Consider the following 23,887-nt stretch of genomic DNA (forward strand, 5'->3'; position numbering starts at 1 on the left):
GTCCTAATCTCCTCTACTTATTAGGACACAGTCGGGTTGGATTAGGGTCCATCCTAACAGCCTCATTTAACCTTAATTACCTCTTTAAAGACCTTATCTCCAAATACGGTCACATCCTGAGGGACTGGAGGGAAGGACTTCAACACACACATTTTGGATGGCACAATTCAGTACAAAACACCTCCCAGCCACAGCTGGCGCCTGCCTTCCCGAGCAGACCCTCCAGGCTCTCTGTGCTGTGATCTGCCATTGCTGTAGGTAGAGTCCATCCTCCCACGATTCCGTGGGGCTCTCAGCATAAACCCAAATCCTTCCTGTGGCCCCCACACACCCTCTGGCCACCCTACAGCCTGCCCCTGGCCACACTGTCCTTCCTCTGATCCTGGCTGCACCTGCCCCTGCCCCCAGGGGTCTTGCAGGTGCTGTCTGGCAGGCCTGGCCGCTCTGGGCCCCACCTTCACGCCCAGATTAACCCTTCTCCCCAGGCAGATCTTGGCTCAGACGTGGCTTCCACCAGAAAGTCTTCCTTTCCCTCCTGCTCACTCCCTGCCGTGGCCACCTCTCCTCTGAGGTCGTACCACGTGGTTGTCCAGGTCCCGCTCCTGGGCCGGCACTTTGGAGCAGTGAGCCTGTGCGTTTTCTCACTGTTTTATTCATGATCGTTTATTCTCTTATGATTGATCCAGGGAACATTATCAATAAATGATGGTGAACAAACAAAAACATGAATTAATGAATCAAACCTCAGAACTCTCCCGGGATGGGAGAACAAGGTTGTCAGCACAGAGGACGGTGACTGTGGCTCTAACGAGAATCAACCGTGTGGAGGGAAACCATACCACTGCCTGAGGTGGAAACAGTTGGCTGTGCAGGTTTGCCATGGCTCCAGGCTGACAGTTCTCCAGGAGGACTTGCTGACCTTTGATTTTTTACCAGGAAAGGACACACACACACAGTCAGCACAGGGCAGGGCGCAGGGCAGAGCATGGAGGAAACCGGCGCAAGCTCCCAGCATCCTCTCCAGGTGCAGCCCACGGGATGCACGTCATTCCCCAGCACCGCGTTATGGTGACGCGTGTGACATGTTCCAACCATGGAAGCCCTTCAGTGCCTCACAGCCTCAGCACCAGGGCTGTTCTGGGGCTGGTCATGCCGCACCCTCTGCCTGGCATGCCTGCAGATCTCGGATCCCTGGGAGGAAAGCAGGTGCCCAGTGGAACCGCTTGTCTGCACACACAGCTTAGGCGCAGTGGCCCCTCTGATCCGCCAGGGTGGTGAGGACCCCCAAAATCCAGTGCCGAGGGAGCACCCCAGCCTGCTTGTCACCCTTCCCTACACGAGGGTGATAAACTGCTCTCCTGGCACCCAGCAGATCCAGAGAAAGGAGATTCACCCTTGGTAGAAAGTTCGATTTAAGCTGTGGCCAAATCACCCTGATGCACACGGGTAGCGATGCTGCCTCTTTAAGTGCTATCAGATGACTTCAGTTGTTTCTTTCAAAAATTTTGTGGGATAGTAGACACTGATAAATCCACCAGGGCCACACGCTGCACAGCACCAATCTGTCCTGTTACCTTCCACTGGGGCCCAAGAATCTTCTGGTGTTTACTCCATTCAAATACCAGTGCGTGTTGAATGATTTCAGTTATATGGACCAAAATGTAGCAAAATAAATATGAGAAACTGACACGCACCCCCACCGTTGTAAAAGTGGGCTTTGGCTGGGAGTGGTGGCTTGCGCCTGTAACCCCAGCACATTTGGGAGGCCAAGGCAGGTGGATCACGAGGTCAGAAGTTCGAGACCAGCCTGGCCAACATGGTGAAACCCCATTTCTACTAAAAATACAAAATTAGCTGGGCATTGTGGTGCACACCTATAGTCCCAGCTACCTGGGAGGCTGAGGCAGGAGAATAGCTGGAACCTGGGAGGCGGAGGTTGCAGTGAGCTGCGATTCTACCACTGCACTCCAGCCCAGGCAACAGAGCGAGACTCCATCTCAAAAAAAAAAAAAAAAAAAATTGGGCTCATCTAAATAGAGGGTATAGAGGGTATTAAGGCATTTTTAAGGCATTTAATTTTTTAAACAACGTATTTTGATGTTTTAAAAGTATTTACAATGAACATACAATACTTTTATTGTAAAAAAAATTAATTTAAAAAGTGCATCTCAAGTAGGCATCAAACTGATTTTCCTGGGAAAACCCTTGAGAAGGGCAAGGCCACCAGCTTCTCATCGGCATCGAGGCTGAGCTGATTTGCGGCTGTAGTTTCTCGAGTGTCCTCTTGTTACCGAAACACCAGGAGTCTGGTCTCGGTCCTGCTGCTCGCCACACAGAAAGCCAATAAGGGGGCTTTAATGGGGAGCAGCAGCCAAGGAGGTGGGAGATGGACCTCAAATCCATCACCCTGATCAACTACAAGTAGAGGTTTGCAGAGCAGAAATGTAACTACCTGCAGGAAAACAGGAACGAGGGAGAGTGAGGAAGAGGAGTTGGTCAGGAGGAAGCAGGTGGCCGGACAGGCAGCCATGACGGGGGAAGGGTCTGGCATCTCTTTGTCTAGATGCCATGATCTGGTGAGTCTCCATTCCTTCAGACTCCCTGGGAGGGCTGAGGGCCAGTTTCCTGAGAAAGGAACTCAGATAAGACAAATGTAGCTTTCTCAAGTTTTAAGACTGGGAGGGCCAATTTCTATGTTTATTTAAAAGAAATCATCAACATCCGTTCTATGGCACAATTGGGCAGGTTTCACCATGGCGTGTTATGCCCGCTGATGCTCATAAAATCCGAGATGCAGGCCAGGGTGGGCGTGGACATCCCCCCTCCACAGGGCAGAATTCCAGGTGGAGAGGCTCGTGAGTGAGTGTGGGCCACGCACAAAGGAGAACCCAGCTTGCTCAGACACCCTTCTCCTCAACGGCATCCGTGCCGGCCTCTGTGGAACAGCCATGTCCCAGCTGGGGCGAGAGCCCTCACTGAGGGTCAGGCTCAGGAGGCCGGAACCGGCAGGAGTTCCCAGGGCTGGTGCCTTCCCTGCCACGTGGGGCTGTTTCTACATTTTTCCATGAAGACCAGAGTGTTTTAAAAGCTTTTACAGGCACATGCTGGAGCTGCACATGGGCACCTGCCTGCCTTGCTCTGTGGCCACTCACCTCCTGCCACCCAACGGGCGGCCATGATGCACTGCCCGTTCCTGCCACGGTCTGAGCTCCGCACAGCGCCCAGTTGTTTCTCAGAACTGTGTCTTTCTGCAGGTTGGGGTGGCCAAAGAATCGTTCCCACATGTGTGCATGTGCTGGATCAAAGTCTCAAAAGCCTTAGTAAGGAAGGAGACCACTCCTACTCCTGCTACCCTCCTCCCCCACACCTTGCCTTGTTCACAAGACAGGAAGAAAGAGAGAAAGAAACAAAAGTAAGATAAATAGCCAGACAACCTTGGCACCACCACCCAGCCCTAGGAGTTAAAAAAAAAAAAAGTATTAATAATAACATCAACCTCTGACCTAAACTACTTGTGTTATCTGTAAATCCCAGACACTGTATGAAAAAAGCATTGTAAAACTTTCTGTTCTGTTAGCTGATGCATGTAGCCCCCAGTCACGTTTCCCACGCTTGCTCGATTTATCATGACCCTTTCATGTGGACCCCTTAAAGTTGTAAGCCTTTAAAAAGGCCAAGTATTTCTTTTTCGGAGAGCTCGGCTCTTAAGACGCAAGTCTGCTGACGATCCCGGCCGAATAAAAAACCTCTTCCTTCTTTAATCTGGTGTCTGAGGAGTTTTGTCTGCAGCTCGTCCTGCTACATTAGGAGGCTTAAGAATGGAAAGAACAAGGAAAGGGTGTGAATGAGACTCTGGCGACCCTTCGAGGAGCTGGGCACAGGCCACGTGACCAACATGAAGCTGGAGGGCCCTGGAGAGATGGGAGTTGGTGGGGACAGTGGCCAGCACTCTGTGGCAGACAGCTCTTACAGATCATGACAAAGCCATCGGTGAATTCAGGCATTAGGAGTTCATGGATGTGCTGTTCAGCTTCCCGAGACTGCAACACAAACGACCTCAGGCTGGGTGATGTAAAACAACAAAAACCTTTTCTCTCTCATTTCTGGAAGCCAGAAGTCCAAAATTAAGGTGCTGTCAGGGCCACGCTTTCTGAAGCCTCCCAGGGTTGGGGGGTCCTTCCTGGCCTCCTCTAGGTTCTGGTGGTTGCCAGCAGCCCCAGGGCTCCTTGTCGCAGCCGCACCGCCCCGCTCTGTCTCTGGCTGCATGGCTTTCTCCCTATGTGTCTGTCTCTGTGCCTGAATCCAGCTTTCTCCTTTCTCAGAGGGACACCAGTCACTGTGATGCAGGGGAGATTCCTGGCTTTGCTCAGGAAAGAATTCAAGTGCGAGCCAGTGGTGAAAGAAAGCAGCTTCGGGGAGGCAGTGGCAGTGCCGCAGCTCCGTGCCTGCTCCGGTGGAGCGGGGCTACCTGTGGACAGGGAGCTGCATGGGTGACTGGCAGCTGTATTTATACCCACTTTTAATGGCACACAAATGAAGGGGCAGGTTATTCAGAAATTGCTAGAAAATGGGCGGTAACTTCCAGTTGTTGCCATGGAAATGGGCCGTGACTTCCGGGCATGGCCTTGCCGTTGTAAACTGTCCTGGTGCTGGTGCGGGTGTTTTGGCTGATGGGCAGTGAGGGTGGCCAGAGGGTGTCCTCCGTGCTGCTTGCTGCTTTTGGCCTGTCTTCAGTCCAGTCCGGAGAATGAGTGCTGCTGGCCTCCTACCTCATCCAGGCTAGGGCCCACCCTCATCCAGCACGCCCTTTACCTGATCACATCAGCAAAGGCCCTGGTACAAGGCCACTTTCACAGGGGTTAGGACTAGGACAGGATATTCCGGGAGCTGCAATGCACCCCACACCCACTGCTCACCACTGAGATGTGTGGGGGGTGCTGTTTCCCCAGCGGAGCTCCCCCGTATCCAGAACACTGGCCTCATGAAGGCAGGGCAGGGGCGGCAGATGGGGCCAGCCCCTCACAGTCTGAGGCCACACCTGCCCGGGCAGCCTCTTCATCAGCCCTTCCACTTTCTGGTTCGGAGTCTACGGTCACTTGGGAGAAGAGGGTGATGGGCTGTCCTGGCATTGGGGTGCTAGGTTGTTGGGGGCCAGGTGGCGGGCCCAGGAGCAAAGTCCAGAGACTGCGGCAGTGGGCAGCTCCCCTCTCCCCACAAGTCACCATGGCCCTCGCTGCCCGAGTGCGTGTCCCTGCCGTGCAGATGAGGACGTGGGGTCCCAGTGGGACAAACAGCTGCCAGGGTCACACGGCTGAGGTGGCCCTACCTGTCCTGCCCCCTGCAGCCACCTCCAGGAAGGGGGCCGGGCCTGTCCTGTCCAATCCCACACAGGGCCTCTGCTCACATCTCTGTGGCATGGGCTTGGGAAGGTCTTGAGGGGCCAAGGCTTCCTCTCCTCTAGGAACCCAGAGTGAACGCCAGGAAGGCAGTGCCGGATTCTATACCCACCTCCTGCCCCCACCCCACCCACCAATGCCAAGAACTCGCCACAGTCAGAGGCTGGGAAAGGGGCCCTGGAGGCCGCCTGGAAATCCCCGATGTCCTGGCTCCTGAGTCCTCCAGCATTTAGGGGGCTGTGCTGACTCCCAGGAAGGTGCGCCACATGCCCCCCACCCCTGTCTGGGAGGACCATCAGGCTGGCCGGGGTCGCATGGGGAGGGGGCAGCGCATCAGGGCGGCCTTGGCCCAGGTGGGAGAGGCAGAGCCGGATTTGTCCACCACAACCCTCGTTACTGTGATCACCCGTGGCCCCTGACATCTGCCCTGTCACCCCAGGTGAGAACTTTACTCCACTTCACAGACAAGAGGTCCGGGGACAGCCCTGCCTCCACACGGCTGGACTCCCGGCCTAGCACGGGCAGGCTGTCCACACAGGGCTTGGTTTTACACCCAGTCCTGGGCACAGGCACCTGTGCCAAGCAGGGACGCAGCAGCAGGCTCAGCATGGGAGGGGTTGTTCCAGGGATGAGGTCACGGCATAGGCATGTGTGGCAGCCCTCATGGCCCACCAGACCCGGGTACAGCACCCAAACAGCTTCCCCAGGACATGGCACCAGATGAGCTACCCCAGGACATGGCACCAGAACAGCTACCCCAGGACATGGCACCAGAACAGCTACCCCAGGACATGGCGTATCATCAGGAGCCGCTGGGTGGCATCCGTTCGGCGGGACCCTCACGTGCCAGAACCAAGTCCTGCCATTCAGGCCGTGGCCTGGAGGGGGCACCTTGTGCTGGACACCCCCGAGGCACCACTGCATTACATGCACAGGCCCCGTGGCCCAGGGGTCCCACCCTCCAGTTGAGGCGGTGGGTTTTACACCAATCCTCCCCTTTCTTGGAACCCAGCTGCCGCCTGTGAAAGGGTGAATGCCCCCGATGGCCACCTGCAGCCTGGATGTCCCGACAGGCTGGTGTAGCCGGGGTTCAATTAAAATGGTGCACGGCAGGGACGCCTGGCAGCAGCAGCGAGAGCACCGCGAGACTGGCAGGCCGCACATCATCTCCCTAGAGCACCTAAGGGCGACAGGCTTGCCTGCCTCAGTGAGACGGGCATCAGACCCAAAGAAATTGTTTGCATTATTTTATATCAATTACGAAAAAACAAGTTAAATTTTTAAAAGAGACTCAGTTCTTGGCCTTGTGTGTCAGGTAGCAGGCCGGCTGGTTCCGCTGGTGACTTCGTCTGGGGAACTAAGACAACCCCAGGTCAGTCCAGCCCAGGAGGGCAAGGCAGGCCAGTCCCGGCTCCTGACCCGGACTTCACACCCCATCCTGCCAGCCCAGGCCCACCCCAGGGCCCAGAAAGGCAGGTGAGCTGAGCAGCTGGTGCCCTCAGCTCCCATTTCACAGCTGCGAGAGGCCACGCCCAGGGCGCTGCTGCTGCCGGCCTTGGCTGGAAGGGCCTGGCCACCTGTCCAGGTGACCTTTATCCCCTGGACTCCTGGGAGACGGAGGTCGGTTACCTGCCCTGCAGCTTGCTGTCGTCAGTAGCTCCGAAGCTCCCAATAAGCTCTCGGCCTGAGGAAACACCCTCCCTTGGTGGTTGCAACAGCTTCTCCTGGTTACCTTGACAGAGGACGAGCGAACAACACCTTGTGTCCTGGAACAAAGCACACACACCTCCCTGGCTTTCCGAGGGCTGCCCACCCACCCTCCAGGACCAGTCAGCCAACTCTGTGACCAGACCTTCTGTGCCCTCGCACATGCCATGCCGGGCACACATTGCTGCATACAGGGGGTCCTGCCCCAGGGAGGACAGGCAGTCAACAGATGATGTGACAGGTGGGGCAAGTGGCCTGATGGCAGCTGAGGACATCGGACAATTGGGATGACTCCCTGGGGAGTGAGGGGGAGCTGAGCAAAGACAGGAGCGAGCACTGATGGCAGAGAGGCCAGCTCGCAACCTGTGAGCTGGCTGAGGACAGCAAAGACCACCTGGTAACCATCAGACAGGCCATCCAGGGGCAAAGCTCCGCATTTGAGGAATTTAGAAGTAATTAAACTTCCCCATCGTCTAAAGTTGGCACCTGGTTCCAGGCCTCATTTCAACCTAACATTTATAAGTAACTAGAATTTCTATACATCTCTGGAATGCATGGCTGATGAAACTCAGTGTGCACCCCCTGCCGTCACTAAGGCACCAGAATGTCTACAAATGTAGCACTTATCGTGCAAATCACCCTTCAGCTCCCACCGTGAGGTCCAGAAATGCTCCTAAGGAAAATCCCCGGTGCTGCCGAGTCCCCCGGCAGAGGCACCCACTGCCCTCCTCTGCAGCATTCTTTCTTCCTAATAAACCTTTCCTCTTCCAAACCCATACTGTCATTGGTAAATTCTTCTTACCAGCCCGCGAGTCGGCCACTTCCCGATGCTGGGGCTCCAACACCTCGCCCGGCTCCTTGGTTGTGCATACGGGACTTTACTGGGATCTCTCCCTTCTTTTCCCTCCCTGCTTCCCTTGATGGTCTGGTTCTTTACTCGGGAACTGAGGGCCCTGGCCAAGACTACTCTTCAGTGGGATCCTGAAGCCCTAGAGAAGAGATATTTTTCCATCATTGCCCTTAGGGGTGAGGAATTAGCCAGGGTTCTTTTCTATTTTCAAACCGCCAGGGAACCAGCTTGAGTACTCTTTGGAAATTGAGGGTTTCTGGCCACGGGCGCTACCTGGTGTTACCCCAAGGCCAAGACAAAAGAGCGAATTTACTATTGCCCTTTGGGGTGGCAAGTCCACTGTCACTTAATGCCCTGTAAACCATGCTTTGGAAATGAGCGGCAGTGACCCCGACTCTGCGCAGACACACCCCACTGGTTGCAGACCCACTTTTGGATTCCACTTCAAGCGGAAATTGCATCCCAAGTTACGGGTGAGTTCTCCTTCCCCTTAGGTCTGAGCTGACCACTCAAACACGGGCATGCCTGGAGTGGTCATCCAGGCAAGGGCAGGCCCTCCATCTGTGGTGGATGCCCCCAAATAGAGTGAGCCAAAGAGGCGAGGTCCAAGTCCCTTAGGGACACCTCGGGGATCTTACAGTACCTGATCTGAACCCAGCATGGATCCAATTCATTCTTCAATTCCGTCTACTCGTCCTTGGATTGCATTCTTCAACACTGGTCTCATTTTGACCCACAAACTCTGAAAAAGAAGCATATGGTTTTCTTTTGTAATATATCTGGGGTTCAATATATGCTCCCCAATAATTTATATTGGCCTCTTAATGGGGCCCTGGATTGGAATATTATTTTACAACTAGATTCATTTTGCTGGAATCTCAGAAAGGATGCAGAGGTCCCATGTGGTCAAGTCTTTTTGGCTTTATCCCAAAACCCAAAATTACATAAAAATTGTCATATATGCTTCTAAGGAACTTCCTCCCTCCCCGATTCTGATGTCTTAGATGGCCCTTCCTTTTGCCCATCACACTCTCTGCAGCCTGCTCCCGCTTCACCTGCACCCTCTCCATCTGCTCCATCCCCCAGTCAACCCTCCCGCCCCCATACCCAGACGCTCTATCCCCCTCACGTACTCACACATCCTGTCACATATGCCACTAGCAAAGAGTCCTCAGAGGATCCCACAAGGGTTTTACCTCTCCACGAGGTGGCAAATGGAGATTCGGGAACAATTCGAGTTCATGTCCCTTTTCCAATGTCTGATCTTTCTCAAATCCACACTGGGTTCACTTAGCTAGGATCCCACTAAGTTCATTCAAGAATTTCGAGCTTTAGTTATTGTCTTTGATTTAATCTGGTAAGACATATTCGTGGTGTTAACTACTTGCTGTTCCCATGAAGAAAAATCACACATGTAGTCTTTAGCTCAAGCTGGGGCAGATAAAGCTCATGCTCATAACCCTAATGATAAGAGAGCTGGGAAAAATCTGTCCCCAACACAGAGCCCACTGGCAATACCAGGCTGCTGAGGTGGTCCAGACAGAGGCAGGGGCAGATGACATTATAACTTACTTGTTGGAAGAAATGAAAAAAGATCTAATAAACCCTGTTAATTTTTCTAAATTACGAGAAATCACTCAGGAGCCACCTGAGAACCCCTGCCCTTTTCCAAACTAGGCTGGTGTAGGCCATGCATAAATACACCAATTTAGACCCCAGAACCCCTGAGGGCCAAGGCTCAGTTGGAGGAGGAAAAATGGCAGGGTCAAGCTGCTGACACGGCAACAGCATTGGCACATTCTTTTCATTTGCTACTGACCCCAAGGCTTGTCCCTATAACACTAGCAGAACAGGGGCCTGTCATTATTTCAGAAATCCAGGACACTGGAGTACAGAGTATCCCAAACCTCTGGGTTACAAGCTGCCCCCAGGACCCTGTCCTCACTGCAAACAAGAGGGTCGTTGGAAGAGTGCATTTCCCTCTCTCCCCCATGACAGGGCGTGGGACACCTCTTCCTTCTGGGCCATCACAGCCACAGCCTTGCCAACCTACCCAACAAGGGAGTCCTGCAGAACAAGGACTAGGATGAGGGCAAGGACGGGCACCCTCACTCTCTCCAAGCCTCTGAAAGTCATTCTCCAGATGACTGATGGGACTGTGTGGCCCTAACCTTTCTCTCTATGGAGGAGCCCTGGGGAAATCTGATTGAGGCTGAACAAGAGGCAGCGTTCCTCGGAGATACAGGGGCCAGTTATTCAGCTTCAAACATTTACTGTGGCCCAACGTGCTAGTCCTTCATTTTCCTCACAGGTGTGGATGGAAAACCCCAATGAGGCTGTTTCACACCACCACTCCCTTGTAAAATGGAAGGCTATTCCTTTACCCACTCCTTTTCAGTCCCGCCGAACTGCCCTGTTCCATTATTAGGGCATGACTTACTCACAAAATTACAAGCTAATTTGTAGCTAAGGCTTCACCTTCTAGCTGTTTTCACTCACACATCACCAACAGAGCTGCTACAATCTATAGAACCTCACATTCTAAAACCAGTGCCATGTGAGGTTTGGAAAGCTTCTATTCCTGGCCGTTCAATATCAGCTGCTCCTATTGTCATTCAGCTTAAAAATCCCAGTAAGTTCCCCAGAACCCCCCAATACCCCTTGAAACCAGAAGCATGAAAAGGGCTAAAACCTCTAATAACAAAAACGTCTAACCCGTGGATGAGTGTACCCATGCAGCTCGCCTTGCAGCACTCCTGTTTTAGCTGTAAAGAAACCAGATGGTCCCCACCTTAGAGTCATTCCCGAAGCTGTTATTCCTATTCATCCTGTTGTCCCAAACCCTTGCACCCTTGTTGGACAGATTCCCTCCACCACAGCTTGTTTTACAGTTCTTGACCGTAAGAATGTGTTTTTCTGCATACCTGTACGCTTAGATAGCAAATATTTGTTTGCTTTTGAACGGCAAGACCCAGATACTCAAATAACTCAAGAGTTGACTTGGACAGTTCTGCCCCAGGGATTCAGAGATAGCTCCCGCCTTTTTAGACAGGCCCTAGTTAAAGACCTGTCCACACTGCAACTTCACCCAGATGGCAATCCACTCCAGTATGTAGATGACCTATAATCTGTAGTCCTAGCAAAGCTGCTCCAGACCAAAACACAGTATTAGTACTAAACAAACTTGCTGATTATAGGTACAAAGTATCTCCTTCTAAGGTACAAATATCCACACAGGGTGTTCAATTTTGGGGTCTTATCTTAACTCCCAGCACAAAGAGCCTCTCTAGCACTTATAAAGATCTTATCTTAGGCCCGACACAGTGGTTCACACCTATAATCCCAGCACTTTGGGAGGCCGAGGCAGACGGATCACCTGAGGTCAAGAGTTCGAGACCAGCCTGGGCAACATGGTGAAACCCTTTTCCAGCTTCGGCCCTATCCCACCTTGATCATTCTCTTCACTGTGGTGATTGGAGTCTGGGAACAACAGCTCCCACCCAAATCACTGCCTTGAGCATCACTTCCAATTCAGAATTCTATTCAGAAGGAAAAGGGCCCTGGGACTTATTGTGACGGGAGTTGTGGGAACTATCACAACTCTTACCCCTTGGGGAGGTTTTACTTACCGGGAAATCACAACTACGAGAACCGACCGCCTCCCTTGAAGTAGCAAACGCTGGCACCCGTCTGTCAGCTCTACAAGTCGTCAGACTCGCCAGCAGGAGCTCGGTGCTTGGTAACAGGTGAGTTCGGATCACCTCCTGGCTGAACAAGGAGGGGTCCGTGCTGTCATCAACAGGACCTGTTGCACCTACATTAATGTGTCTGGAGAAGTGGAAACCGATGCCCGAGAAATCTTCAAACAAGCCAAATGGCTACACACACTTTCCCAAAGTAACCAAGACTGGGCCCAAACTTTTCCTGACTGGTTTTCAAAAAACCCCTCGGCTTCTCCCGTTCCTCAGACCTTTATCTTCGGCGATTTTTCTTTTAATATTTGGTCCCTGCCTTTTTTTAATGCTCTCGTTAAGTCTCTATGTTCCAGATGACAACAATTCCACCTACAGACGGCCATGCAGTCCCAACACCGGCCTGCAACGGCAGCTCGATTTACACGGGGCTTCTTGATGGAATCCCGTCACGCGCCTCCGTGCACAAGCTTTCATGACCCTTTATTCCCTTCACGACCGAGAGCAAGAAAGGAAAACCGCGACCTGTCCCCCGGACTCCCTCTCAGCAGGAAGTAGCCAGGCGCACTGGACACCCCTCTTCACTGTGCCAGTTCCCCTTTCTCGAGACCCCAACAGGAAGCAGGTGGACATGAGCATGGCGGAAAAGGAAGGATCAGAGATTTCACCAAGATAGTTGTCAGAGGGAAATTGAGTCCTGCACATCCCGCCTGATCCTGCTTAGCTCAGGGGTCAGAGAAGTGTTTCTTAGAGGGTGGGAGCACAGATCAGCGAGGCTTGGCAGGCCCTGTGGCCTATGTTGCAACAACTCAACCCTGCCTTGTGCTTGCAAAGCAGCTGCCAGTGGTGTGGGCGTGTTCCCATAAAACTTTATTTATAAAAAGCAGGTGGCAGGCCAGACTGGGCCCATGGACTGCAGTTTGCTGACCCTGGCGCAGCTGATGGGAAGGCTTGTAAACCAAAAATAAAATTCGAAGACCTCCCGGCAGCCATCTGAATGGGCTTCCCTGTCCGCCACGGCACTCTAAACTTTAACCTGGAAGACGTTCGGGCCATGCCACAGCATCCCCCGCCGGCATTAACATCGACGCAGGCCTTAAGTCTGATAGGAAGCGTTTACCGTCTATTTTCTCTCTAAAGCCACTGCCTGGAGGCGCCGCCTGCTCTCCACAGCCTCTATTTCATAACCCAGACACCCCTTTCTGCTGATCCGAACTCTTCAATCAGTTGACAGTCAGAACATGTTTAAGTCTCCCTATGACCTGGAAGCCCCCAATTCGAGCTGTCCCAGCCTTCCAGACGGAACCAACGTTCGATCGATGCTCATGTCTTCCTAAAATGTATAAAAGCAAGCTGTGCCCCCATCACCTTGGGCACTTGTGGTCAGGGGTGCACCCTTGAGCTTGGCAAGGATGTCCTCCCTCCTGGGGCTGTGGCGCGGGTGCGTCCTTAGCCTTGGCAACAAAAACTTTCTAAACTAATTGAGACCCGTTTCAGGTACTTTTTGGTTTACAGGCTCAACTTAGCAAACAAACCTGCACAGTACACAGACACACGCAAGGCAGGGGTTGCACAGTGAGTTTCGGCATGCCGCATTCCAGAGATGTATAGAAATTCTTGTTATGTATACGTTTTAGGTTGAAAGGAGGCCTGGAACCAGGTGCCGACTTTAGATAATAGAGAAGTCTAATTACTTCTACCTTTCCCAAATACAGAGGTTCCCCCGACAGCCCCCAGGGCCTGCCTGATGGCCACCAGGTGATCTTTGCTCTCCTCAATTTCTGTCACTCAGCCCTGGAGGCTCCCTCTGCCTGAGGGCTCAGTCCCCTGCTGCCTGGCCCTGACCCGCAGGACAAGCACAGATAAGGCTCAGGGAACAAAAGCAAAAGGCAGGGCTGCCGCAGAAGCCTGTCCACCAATCCTCACCTCTCACCTCTGTGTCCAGCTTACCGGGAAATGTTCCAGGCTCTGGCCAAGTCCAGTGCAGTCCCAGGTCCCCAAGCGGCAGGTTGGGTGCAGACCATGGCCTCTCACAAGCTGCTGGTGCCCCCGCCCAAGGCCCTGCTCAAGCCCCTCTCCATCCCCAAGCGGCTCCTGCTGGGGCCCGGTCCCTCCAACCTGCCTCCTCGCATCATGTCGGCCGGAGGAATGCAGATCATCGGGCCAATGGACAAGGAGATGTACCAGGTAGGAGCGGGGGGCCACTCGGGGGCCTGGGTCTCACCTGTGTTCCCACCCGCAGATCACAGACGAGGGGAGGGGTCACTGTCTCCTCACTCGCGGGGGCCTGGGTCTGACCCTGTATCCACCCACAGATCACAGACGAGGGGGAACCGGAAACCTGGGTCTCACACTGTTCCCACCTGCAGATCAAGGACGGGGGGGCAAGGAGCCTGGGTCTCACCCTCTACCCAGCCACACGCAGATCACGGACGGGGAGGGGCAAGGAGCCTGGGTCTCACCCTGTTCCCACATGCACGCAGATCATGGACGAGATCAAGGAAGGCATCCAGTACGTGTTCCAGACCAGGAACCCGCTCACACTGGTCATCACTGGCTCCGGACACTGTGCCCTGGAGGCCGCCCTGGTCAATGTGCTGGAGCCTGGGGACTCCTTCCTGGTCGGGGTCAATGGCATTTGGGGGCAGCGAGCCATGGACATCGGGGAGCGCATGGGTAAGGGAGAGAGCCAGGTGGGGATGGCCCTGGCTCCATCCTTCAAGGCCTCCCTGGTCTCCCTCTGTTTGAAGCTGGCGGCCCTGTCCCCGGGTGAGCGCTTACCCACGCTGTGGCCCTGCACACACGTTCCTCCTCTCAGCCCGCTGCCTCCTCCAGGTGGTGTCAGGGCACTCGTGGGACCTGACTCTGATAGGGCTGGGAGCAGCACAGGTGCTCCGATCCCTCCAGTCTCCTCGAGCTGTTTCTGGAGCTCGTGGGGGATGGCACTGCAGGGAAGCCTCCGGTCCCAGCACACACTCCTGAGAACCCCAGCCACTGTCCAGGCCCCAGGCACCAGCTCTGCTCTGTGACAGGGTGGGGTTTCAGAAGCTGAAGCCTCCCCTCAAATCTCAGCAGCCCCCCTTTCTGGAACCTTGATGTGATCCACAAAATATGGGGGTATGGACAGAGCATGTGCCCCCGGAGTACACTTTTCTGGGAGAGAGACAGGAGCAGGAGTGTGCCCTGGGGTTAGTGCTTGATTGTGGCATTGAGGGACATCAGCTTGGCCAGCTCCACAGTGGCCACGCTGGTTAATACTCAACCAACCGCCACAGCCAAGACGGTCCCAATCCAAAGTCCACGAACTTTTCAAGGGGACCCAGGGTCAGCAGAGGCCAGGACCCCAAGTGGTCATCAGGGCACTCAGGCTCAGATGCCTGCGGTATATGGCCTCCCCTGTCCCCATTCTGTACCCTCGGCTGCAAGTTCTTCCCCTCCCACAACCCTGGCCACGAGCAGCACGCAGGATAGGGGCAGAGAGAAGGAGGGGACGAGGGCCTGATTCCTGGAGTCCCAGCTCCAACAGAGGGCCAGACTGCTGCCTCGCTCACCCCTCATCCTTCGCTCTGTCATCCACCACACCAGTGGTGTGCCAGCCCTGGGCCAGGTGCACTCCTTGTGCCAGCCCTGGGCCAGGTGCGGCCCCGACCCCCAGGAGCTCACTCTGCTTGGGGAGACACTGGCCAGTGTGGCCTGAGAAAGGGTGTTTGAGCTGAGCTCTGTCAAGGGCACCCCAGGAGCCTTGGCTCCAACAGTCGGGGGGTCAAGATGGCCCTGGCTCTACACACAGAGAGGCTCTCACTGGGCAGAGTACGCCCTCGTCTTCAGGCAGCCAGGGTGGGGTCCAGCCCTCACAGGGCCCCCCTGCTCAGCAGGGCCACGGGTGCCCAACGCTGGCTTCTACAGTGTGTGCGGGACACTCACGGCCCACTTTGTCCTGCACCCAGGAGCCCGAGTGCACCCAATGACCAAGGACCCTGGAGGCCACTACACACTGCAGGAGGTGGAGGAGGTAGGGGGACCCAGGGTGGGGGTCAGGTCTGGAAGGAGGTTGGGGGGCATGCTGGCTCATGGGCTGCCTGGCAGTGACCAGCCAGTGGGGTGGGATCAGAGCCGGGAGGCTGGGGCCCATGGCTGGCCCTCAGCCCATCCTAGCATCTCCTGAGTGGCCACAGGGGAGGGCTCCATTACCTGGGAATGATGGGAAGACTGGTAGGGAGGCTTCTGTCTGGCAGGGAAACTGAGTCAGGAGCTTGGTCCTGTGGGCAGGGTCAGAGGGGCTGGAGGCAGGAGACAGGGTAGTGGTCAGGGCTGCAGAGCATGTCCCTGACACTCAGGATACTCCACCCTGTGGGCTGAAGTCAGCCTCAACCTACCTGGAGTGTGGGGGACTCCGTCCATCTAGCAACAGCCCTCACAGGCCAGGCAGCAGGCTGGGGCCACCCTTCCTCCACCTCTGCGCAAAAGTCCTGTTCTTGGAAAAGCCCTCCTCCCAAATCGGAGATGCCTCAGCCTCCTCCTCGCATGCACACCGTCAGGGAGGGGTTGAGGCACACCCAGCCCCTGCTGCCTGGAGCTGGGCCACCCATGGGGGGTTTGTTGGGGGGTTCCTGGCCCCTGCCCCTCTGAGCTTCGCCTGCAGCCATCCCTGCCTCCCCAGGGCCTGGCCCAGCACAAGCCGGTGCTGCTGTTCTTGACCCACGGGGAGTCGTCCACCGGCGTGCTGCAGCCCCTTGACGGTTTTGGGGAACTCTGCCACAGGTGAACCTGGCCCCAGGGCGGTGGGCCAGAGCACAGCTCAGAGCCAGGCTGTGGGGAGGGGTGGGTACTGGTCCCTCTGGCGCTTCTGCCCCTGGTCCCCACCTTGGCCTCTGTCACATGGTGTGGGGTGCAAGCACCTCCCAGGTCCTCTTTGCTCTGGGCTGAGTCTAAAGACAATCCCAGGCCCCGGGGCAGGCTCAGGTGCTCCCTGGCCAAGCACCCCCACGGTGCCCACTGACCTCTGTCCCCATGACTGAAGAGGGCTTGGCACAGACCTCCATATCTTGCCAGGGCCTGTCCCCACCTCGCCCCGAGATTGCAAGGGCACTAAAGCTCCCTGATGCCCTCCACTTCCCTCCTCCAGCCTCCCTTACCCCTGCATGGGGGTGCACAGGGCAGGGCCTTGAATGGAGTCAGACGGGATTCCTGAGAAATGGGGACAGAGCCCCTTGGGACCTAGCAGTCCCGTCGGCAGGTCTGAGCACAGGACAGAGGAGAGAAACTCCACGGCCAGGGAGGATCCTTCAGCAGGGCCCCCAGCCCGGACAGCTTGCTACATGGACCGTGGCCATGAATAAAGCTCACAAACACAACCTGGCCGGCTTCAGCAACACCCAGGCCGTCCCCACCTGCAGCCAGCACGAGATACTTTCTGTATCTTTTTTTTCTTTACAAGAAAATATGGAGGTGGACGAGGGCGAGAGTTCGGAGGGTGAGAGTTCGGAGGGTGAGAGTTCGGAGGGTGAGAGTTCGCGGTGCTGCTGTTTGTGCTGTTCCGGGACTCTGTCCCCTCCGGCCCTGGACTCTGGCCAGTGGCTGGGCCGAGCAGCTGTTGGCAGAGGGAGGCCCAGCTTGGTGCCACCGTGGTCCCTGGGGTCCACACAGGCCCTCATGCTCCTGCTGTCCCTGGGGAACCACAGACTGCCCGGCTGACCCTCTTCGGCACCACTGCAGGGCCCTGCAGCTGGGTCCCACCAGGGCCATGATGCTCCCTCACTCCCCCAGCTCCTTCTGCTCCAATGATCAGGGCTGGAAAAGAAAGAGCCACAGGTCCTGACGGATCCTGACAGGCAGGAGAAGGCAACTGGCCAACTCCTGGGGCACAGGTGGGAGGCACCCCCCCTTCCTTGCCAGCCTGAGGCTCAGAAACCCCATCCAGGCTGGGGCCCAAGCCCTCCAGCGGCCCCCTGCCTCACCTGCGGCCCTCCGTTCCATCCCCCATCTCTCTAGGTACAAGTGCCTGCTCCTGGTGGATTCGGTGGTATCCCTGGGTGGGACCCCTCTCTACATGGACCAGCAAGGTAAGGGTATGCTCTGAGGGTCCTACCCAGCCCGAGCAGCCAGGGGCTCCGGGTGCAGGAAGCCCTGCTGGAAGTGCGCATCCGGCAGCCAACACTGCGGATTCGGCCTCATCTCCACCCGGCCCAGGGAAACACTCACTCCTTACTGGGGCAAGAGCGGCTCCATGAACTACCCGGCACCCCAGTGTTTCCACTGAGCTTTCAGATCCAGGCATGGGGACTGGCGGGAGGGACAGCTGGTGGGGGACATTTGAGAGGCCCCAGAGCTGTAGTAGAAGCAGTGGCCAGGGCTCCAGTCGATCAGGTGTAGGGGACCCCTCTGCCGAACCCCCAGAGGCTCAGTTTCACATCCGCCCTGCACCCCGCCAGGCTGCCCACAGCAGTGAGCACCACTGCACAGGGTCACCTCGCAGGGAAGCTCACCCAGGCCGGCCGAGGGGACCAAGGCGCCTCCTGTGCCCATCAGCACGTTTACGAGGGAGAGCCTGCACCCTGCGCCCACTGTGGTGCCTGCCCACCCACTCCATGGGAGCCTCTCTGTTTCTGCAGAGCCCCTCCTGATTTGGGAGATCTCAGGCAGGAAGGGAGGGATTTTTGGGCTGATCCTCAAACTACTACTGAAAGCAGGGACCTGGGGAGGGACCCGGGGACACGGGGCCAGGGGTGGCAGGGCTGTCCCTGGGGACCATTCGCACAGCGGAGGGAGAAGCTGCGCTAAAAGGCTCAGGCCTGAGGTCATGGCTGCCACGCAACAGTGCTGAGATTCGAACCCAGGATTCCCTTCCATGTCTCCCCTCCCATCGTGTACGGATTCTTGTGGGGTCGTAGCCCACCAGCCCATTAGCTAGGCAGGCACCCCACTGGACCGGCCTGCCCTGTGGTGGGGCTCCCCCGTCCCAAACAAACCACCCATCTACAGGCATCGACATCCTGTACTCGGGCTCCCAGAAGGTCCTGAACGCCCCCCCAGGGACCTCGTTCATCTCCTTCAGTGACAAAGCCAAGTGAGTGACCCACAGACCCTCACCTCTGTGCAGGGCTGGGCTCGCAGGGAGCTCAGGTGGCCCGAGGCTGGAGGGGCGGGAGCCAGGCTGGAAGGGCTCCCCAGGCTCCTCCAGCACCTGGCGCTCTCCTGCCCACCCTCCGGGAGGCCAAAGGCACTGCGTTCACGGGGAGTGGGGAGGCCAGGCAAGGGGAGGGCCGTGGGCATGTGCAGGGTGCAGAGTCCGCTGCTCTGGAAGTTCCCAGCTTCACACCAAGGAGTGGCCAGGAAAGAACTGAGGGCCTGGGGCCCAGCACCCCAACCCACCCTGGCTTGGCTTCCAGGGGCTGCCCCAAGGCACAACGTGGACCACACATGGTGCCCCCTGCAGTCCCAATCTCACCTCCCGCTCCTGGTGTCCAGATTCCGAGCCAGGCCAGGCAGGGGTGGGGGAAGAGGGCCAGGCCTCACAGGCGGTTCACATCCAGCTGCAGCCTGGCAACTGGAGGTGCCGTTCCCCAGAACAGAGAGGACTTTGGGGTGAAGTCAGGAATTCGGTGTTGGACGTGGGAGGTCTGAGATGCCCGTTGGATCACAGGGGAGGGTGAAGGAGGCGGCTGGGTGTGAGTCAGGAGCCTGGGGAGAGACCGGGGCTGGCCCACCAACTTGGAGTTGTAGAGACGGACACATTTAAAGTTTTAAGCCTGGCCAGTGTGCCCTGGGGCCCGAAAGCAGTCACCTTTGGATGATGTGAGAAATGAAGGCTGACCCTGTAGGAAGGGCTGGGGGAGAGAAAGGGGCACACAGAATGGAGGGAGCTGGCCTCAGTGCCCCCATGGCAGGGTCACACCCACATGGGCAGAGGTGCAGGCTGGGCCCAAGGGCCAGCGGTACTGGACAGCTGAGGGACCCAGGACCTGCCCGGTCCCACACTGGCCCCTGAGTATAAATGCAGCTGGGGCAGGCCCTCCTGGGGGCCCCACCCCGTCTCACTCCTGTGAAACAGGACAGCCAGCAAGACTGCTCCTGCCTTCAGCCCAAACTGAGGGGCCGGTGCTCAGGCTGCTTTTCCTCCCCAGAAAGAAGATGTACTCCCGCAAGACAAAGCCCTTCTCCTTCTACCTGGACATCAAGTGGCTGGCCAACTTCTGGGGTTGTGACGGCCAGCCCAGGATGTGAGGCCCGGCAGGGACGGGAAGGTGTGGGGGGTGCTGGGCATGGCTGGCTGGGGGGACACTGACCTTTCACTGCACTCAGGGATTCTCCGAGCCCCCCACCTTCATGCCACAAGAACCCCAATCAGAGTCCCAGAACTCACCTGCATCGGGCGGTCGGCATGCCCCACCCTGGGTTTCCCCATCCCTCGACTGGCCCGAGGCTCTGGGCAGGGGCATGGCCCCCACTGCCTCTTCCACAAACTCTGTGCCCCCGCTCAGAGGTCCCAGCACATCCTCGGGCACTTTGGACCTGGCCCTGCCATATCTCCCCACTCCTGGGCCTCAGTTTATCCCCTTTCAAAAGATAATCTTGGCCATAAACCCAAGGCCCCTTATGTTACACACAGGGACAAGGCTCCAGGAATGCTGCCCTAGCCCAGTGGGCACAGAGGGCCAGTGCTGGCTTCGTGGGCACGCTGGGGCTGAGGGGCTCAGCAGGCTGGTGGTGGTGTGTGTCTCTGCTCCTGTACCACCCACCGCATCCTGGCCGGGCCCCACATGGAGCCATGCTCTCCCCGGCAGACAAAGCTGCCTTCCCGGTCCAAAGTTCTGAACCCAGACAAGACTCCTGTGGCGGATACCGGCCTGTGCTCAGACAGCCTGTGCTGTTGGGGCTGGGGCAGACAGAGCTAATGCCCCATCTGCCCCCAAACCTGCCCGTGGTGCTGGACCAAGCCCCCTCGTATCTTCCAGGTACCATCACACGATCCCCGTCATCAGCCTGTACAGCCTGAGAGAGAGCCTGGCCCTCATTGCGGAACAGGTGCGTGGGCTGCACTCCACAGGAGGAGACAGGGCCACTGGCTGGATTGTCGAGGGCACGGCCTGCAGAGAAGGAACCATTCCTGGTGCACAGAGAGAAGGGAGCCTGCCAGAGAGAGGCCCTCAGTGGGGGTGGGGGAGAGAGGACAGGACCCGGGCACACTGGCTGTGGGCAGGGCTGGGAGGACACAGCCCCAGGGACAGATGCAGCAATGGGGCAAGTGTGGACGCTCCCAACCGTTCCACTGCCGTGTGAAGCAGTAAGTGAGGCCCGGTGAGTGGAGGGCTGGGAGAAGGGGAGGCCGCCGAAGGGCCAGAGACATGCAGCCTGCAGATAGGTGGGCGTGGATGTAAAGTGAGGGGCTGGAAGCTCCTGCAGGTTTGTCCTGTGTCCCACAGGGCCCATTGCCAGCCACCAGTCCAGAGTCCAGGAAGGGTCCCCAGGCTGCAGCCAGCTTCCCGTGAGGTTGCAAGGCCGTGCCTGCCATGTTTGTTCTCCTGGGTCCACTCATAAAGCCACTGCCTAGGGCTGGGTTAGTGCCAGGGTACCCCCGTAAGCTGGATGCCACCCGCACCCCTGGGGGAAGGCGAAGGGTCAGGCGCTCACACAGGGAGAGGCTCTAGGGTCGTAAATGTGGGTGGGGGTTGTGAGTCGTGGGGGGAAGGGAGAGAACAGGACCAGGGCACAGTCAAGGGTGGAGGCGTGGGGACCTGGCAGAGTGAGGATTGCAGGGGCACGTGTACAGGGAAGACAGGCCAGGGCCAGAGTAGAGAGCAGCTGCTGCCCCGGGGCACCCACCTGGGGTGGCCATGGGAGCTGGTGGCTGGAGACCGGGAGGACCCGAGGTGATGACACTGAGAGGCCCAGGGCTGGGAAGACCACCCCTCACCTGTCCAGAGCTGAGACAGGAGCAGTTCTGGGGAGGATGCCAGGTCAGAGAGCCGGCCATGAGAGGACAGGGGGCCCGGAAGCCAGCAGCCTGAGCCCTGGCCCTGATCCACCCCAGCCCTGTGTAGCCCAACAACCCTTCCCCTCCCTGCTCAACCCCCTCCCCTCTGCAAGGCGTTCTCCCCTCCTTTCCTCCGGGGCCACAGGTAGACCCCCCACCCCGTCTCTCGCAGACCCCTCCTCTGTCTCTCCCAGGCCCAGATGTTTCCTCCTGCCTGGGATAGTCCTGGGCCTGCTCCTGGGCAAAGCCAAACTGGGAGCTCCAGGGGATCCCCTGCACCAAGGCCCGCAGTCAGGTTTTTCCTCCTGCACCACCGAGGGCGGGGCTTCCTGCCCACCCCACCCATGCCACTGCCCACCGGTGCCATCTCCCACTCAGGGCCTGGAGAACAGCTGGCGCCAGCACCGCGAGACCACAGCGTATCTGCATGGGCGCCTGCAGGCACTGGGGTTGCAGCTCTTCGTGAAGGACCCAGTAAGGAGGCCCCTGGCAGTGGGCAGCCCTGCACCCATGGGGAAGGATGAGGGGCTCCTGCCCAGCTCCCTCAGGAGGGACACTGGCTCCTGAGAAGAGGGGGCGGCTGCCGGGTGGTGTGGCCCCGGGTCCAGGGAGCAGTATCGGCAGGAGCCATGAAGTCACAGCTCCCGGCCTCTGATGCCAGATCTCAGGACGGCCTGTGATCTCCCAGTAGGAAGTTGCCCATCCACTGCCTCCTGAAGGGTGGGGACCCTGCTCTTCCCCAGCCCTTTCTCCCCCGGCTCCTCTGTAACCTGAAACCAGGGCAGATGGCCCCAGCCAAGAGCTGTCACGAAGGCCCATGTAGGGCCTCTCACCCACTCCCTGAGCCAGGCCCCTCCTGCAGGCGCTCCGGCTGCCCATGGTCACTACCGTAGTTGTGCCCGCTGGCTATGACTGGAGAGACATCGTCAGCTACGTCTTGGACCATTTCGACATTGAGATCATGGGCGGCCTCGGGCCCTCCGCAGGGAAGGTGAGAGGCAGCGCCTCGAGGGTCTTTTGCAGAACCAAACCCACCACCCCTCCTTGAGCAGGACTGTGCACCAGGTCCGGGGGAGGCCGGGGTCATCCAAGAGCCCAGACCGAGGAGCATCCAGAAGGGTCCGCTCTCCAAGGGGTATCCAGTAAAGTGTGTGCTGTCTCCCCTGCTCCCACCCCAGCCTGCTGAGGTCACCGGGTGCAGCCTTTATGATTCCACTCAGAACGTCTTTCCTTCCCTCTGAGCAGACCCTGGAACCAGGCGGGAAGCCCCATGCCTGGGCCCAGCTGTGTCTCTGAGCGGCAGTGGGAGGGGCCTTCACTGCACCACCCTGCCCTCCCGTCTGGCTGCGGGTGCAGAGGGAGGAGAGCCTGACCTGGCCTGGGTGTTTGGGGGCCTCCTCTGCAACCTGTACGGGGCTCTCAGCTCCCCTCATGGACACTGGATGGGTGGTCCTCGCTCAGGAGAGCCCATCCTGGCTCTGGCCAGCCGTTGGTCAGGGTCAGGTGGGTCCCAGGCGGGAGGCTGACGTCGGCCTGGCCCGTGCCCCCCAGGTGCTGCGGATCGGCCTGCTGGGCTGCAATGCCACCCGCGAGAATGTGGACCGCGTGACGGAGGCCCTGGGGGCGGCCTTGCAGCACTGCCCCAAGAACAAGCTGTGACCTGCCTGCTGGCACACACCCGGCCCATGCCCACCCTGAGGGATCAGGAGGATCAGGAGCAAGCAGACCCTGCAAGGTCCCCCAGGCCTGGGGACAGGAAAGCCACAGACCCAGCCCGGGAGGCAGAACCAGGCAGCCCTTTTCCCTCCAGTGGCACCTCCTGGAAACAGTCCACTTGGGCGCAGGACCCAGTGCCTTCCAAATGAGCGGCAGTTCCCCGGCCGTGAGCCTCCCGGGAATGTTTAATAAAAGGCCTGGCCACCTCTTCTCACTGTGTGGGATGGTCTGTGAAAGAGTCTGACAGGAGAGCATCTCTGCTCTTTGAGCTGCCTGATTGTGGACTTTAGGGGGACACTCCTCATCCTGGAGCCCACAGGGCAGGTCCTCTCCTGCAGGGGGTGCTGCCACCACACTCTAGCCCCAGATGTCACACCCCCAAACATCCTCACGCACCACCTCCAGGCGAACCCACACGGCCCACAGGGCTGGTTGGAGACCCCTCTCACGGACAAGGGCACCTGCGTGCTCGAGAGCACACAGCCAGGACCTGAGCCCATGACACGTGGAAGCCTCCAATGGAAGGCCCCCTATGCTCCCATCCAGCCAGTGC

General features: G+C 57.6%; 2 protein-coding genes across 6 annotated transcripts; one reads left to right on the forward strand and one right to left on the reverse strand.

The window, feature by feature from the left end:
• Positions 1 to 2,081: 2,081 nt before the first annotated feature.
• LOC105473777 (uncharacterized) lies at positions 2,082 to 14,924 on the reverse strand. 5 transcript variants are annotated; one of them, XM_071073748.1, is made up of 6 exons: positions 14,108 to 14,198; positions 8,597 to 8,695; positions 7,906 to 8,092; positions 7,026 to 7,162; positions 3,153 to 3,248; positions 2,085 to 2,625 (listed from the first exon to the last, which is right to left on the reverse strand). In XM_071073748.1, exons 3-6 carry the CDS (start codon positions 7,971 to 7,973, stop codon positions 2,288 to 2,290), a joined length of 639 nt encoding a protein of 212 aa, XP_070929849.1. In that variant the 5' UTR covers positions 7,974 to 8,092; positions 8,597 to 8,695; positions 14,108 to 14,198; the 3' UTR covers positions 2,085 to 2,287. The 5 variants fall into 5 exon arrangements, 2 of the variants coding, with proteins under 2 accessions (XP_070929850.1, XP_070929849.1); XR_982468.2 differs by having other exon boundaries at positions 2,086 to 6,753; XR_011610215.1 differs by lacking the exon at positions 3,153 to 3,248 and having other exon boundaries at positions 2,095 to 2,625.
• Positions 13,459 to 23,542, forward strand: LOC105473778 (alanine--glyoxylate aminotransferase). Its single transcript, XM_011727782.2, has 11 exons — positions 13,459 to 13,832; positions 14,129 to 14,321; positions 15,593 to 15,657; positions 16,306 to 16,406; positions 17,637 to 17,707; positions 18,627 to 18,711; positions 19,769 to 19,864; positions 20,600 to 20,669; positions 21,997 to 22,092; positions 22,481 to 22,609; positions 23,170 to 23,542. Exons 1-11 carry the CDS (start codon positions 13,602 to 13,604, stop codon positions 23,275 to 23,277), a joined length of 1,245 nt encoding a protein of 414 aa, XP_011726084.1. The 5' UTR covers positions 13,459 to 13,601; the 3' UTR covers positions 23,278 to 23,542.
• Positions 23,543 to 23,887: the final 345 nt, after the last annotated feature.

Source organism: Macaca nemestrina, chromosome 11 (genome assembly GCF_043159975.1).
Source record: "Macaca nemestrina isolate mMacNem1 chromosome 11, mMacNem.hap1, whole genome shotgun sequence".
Taxonomy (NCBI): domain Eukaryota; kingdom Metazoa; phylum Chordata; class Mammalia; order Primates; family Cercopithecidae; genus Macaca; species Macaca nemestrina.

Coding starts and splice junctions, on each gene's coding strand:
- LOC105473777 (XM_071073748.1), bottom strand. CDS start 7,973: ATGCACAACCAAGGAGCCGGGCGAGGTGTTGGAGCCCCAGCATCGGGA. Junction 7,163..7,905: donor AGTGGCCGACTCGCGGGCTG/GTAAGAAGAATT, acceptor GCTTTGTTCCAG/GACACAAGGTGTTGTTCGCT. Junction 2,626..3,152: donor CGCCCGTTGGGTGGCAGGAG/GTGAGTGGCCAC, acceptor TTCCTTTCTCAG/GAAACTGGCCCTCAGCCCTC.
- LOC105473778 (XM_011727782.2), top strand. CDS start 13,602: ATGTTCCAGGCTCTGGCCAAGTCCAGTGCAGTCCCAGGTCCCCAAGCG. Junction 22,093..22,480: donor AGCTCTTCGTGAAGGACCCA/GTAAGGAGGCCC, acceptor CCCCTCCTGCAG/GCGCTCCGGCTGCCCATGGT. Junction 22,610..23,169: donor TCGGGCCCTCCGCAGGGAAG/GTGAGAGGCAGC, acceptor CGTGCCCCCCAG/GTGCTGCGGATCGGCCTGCT.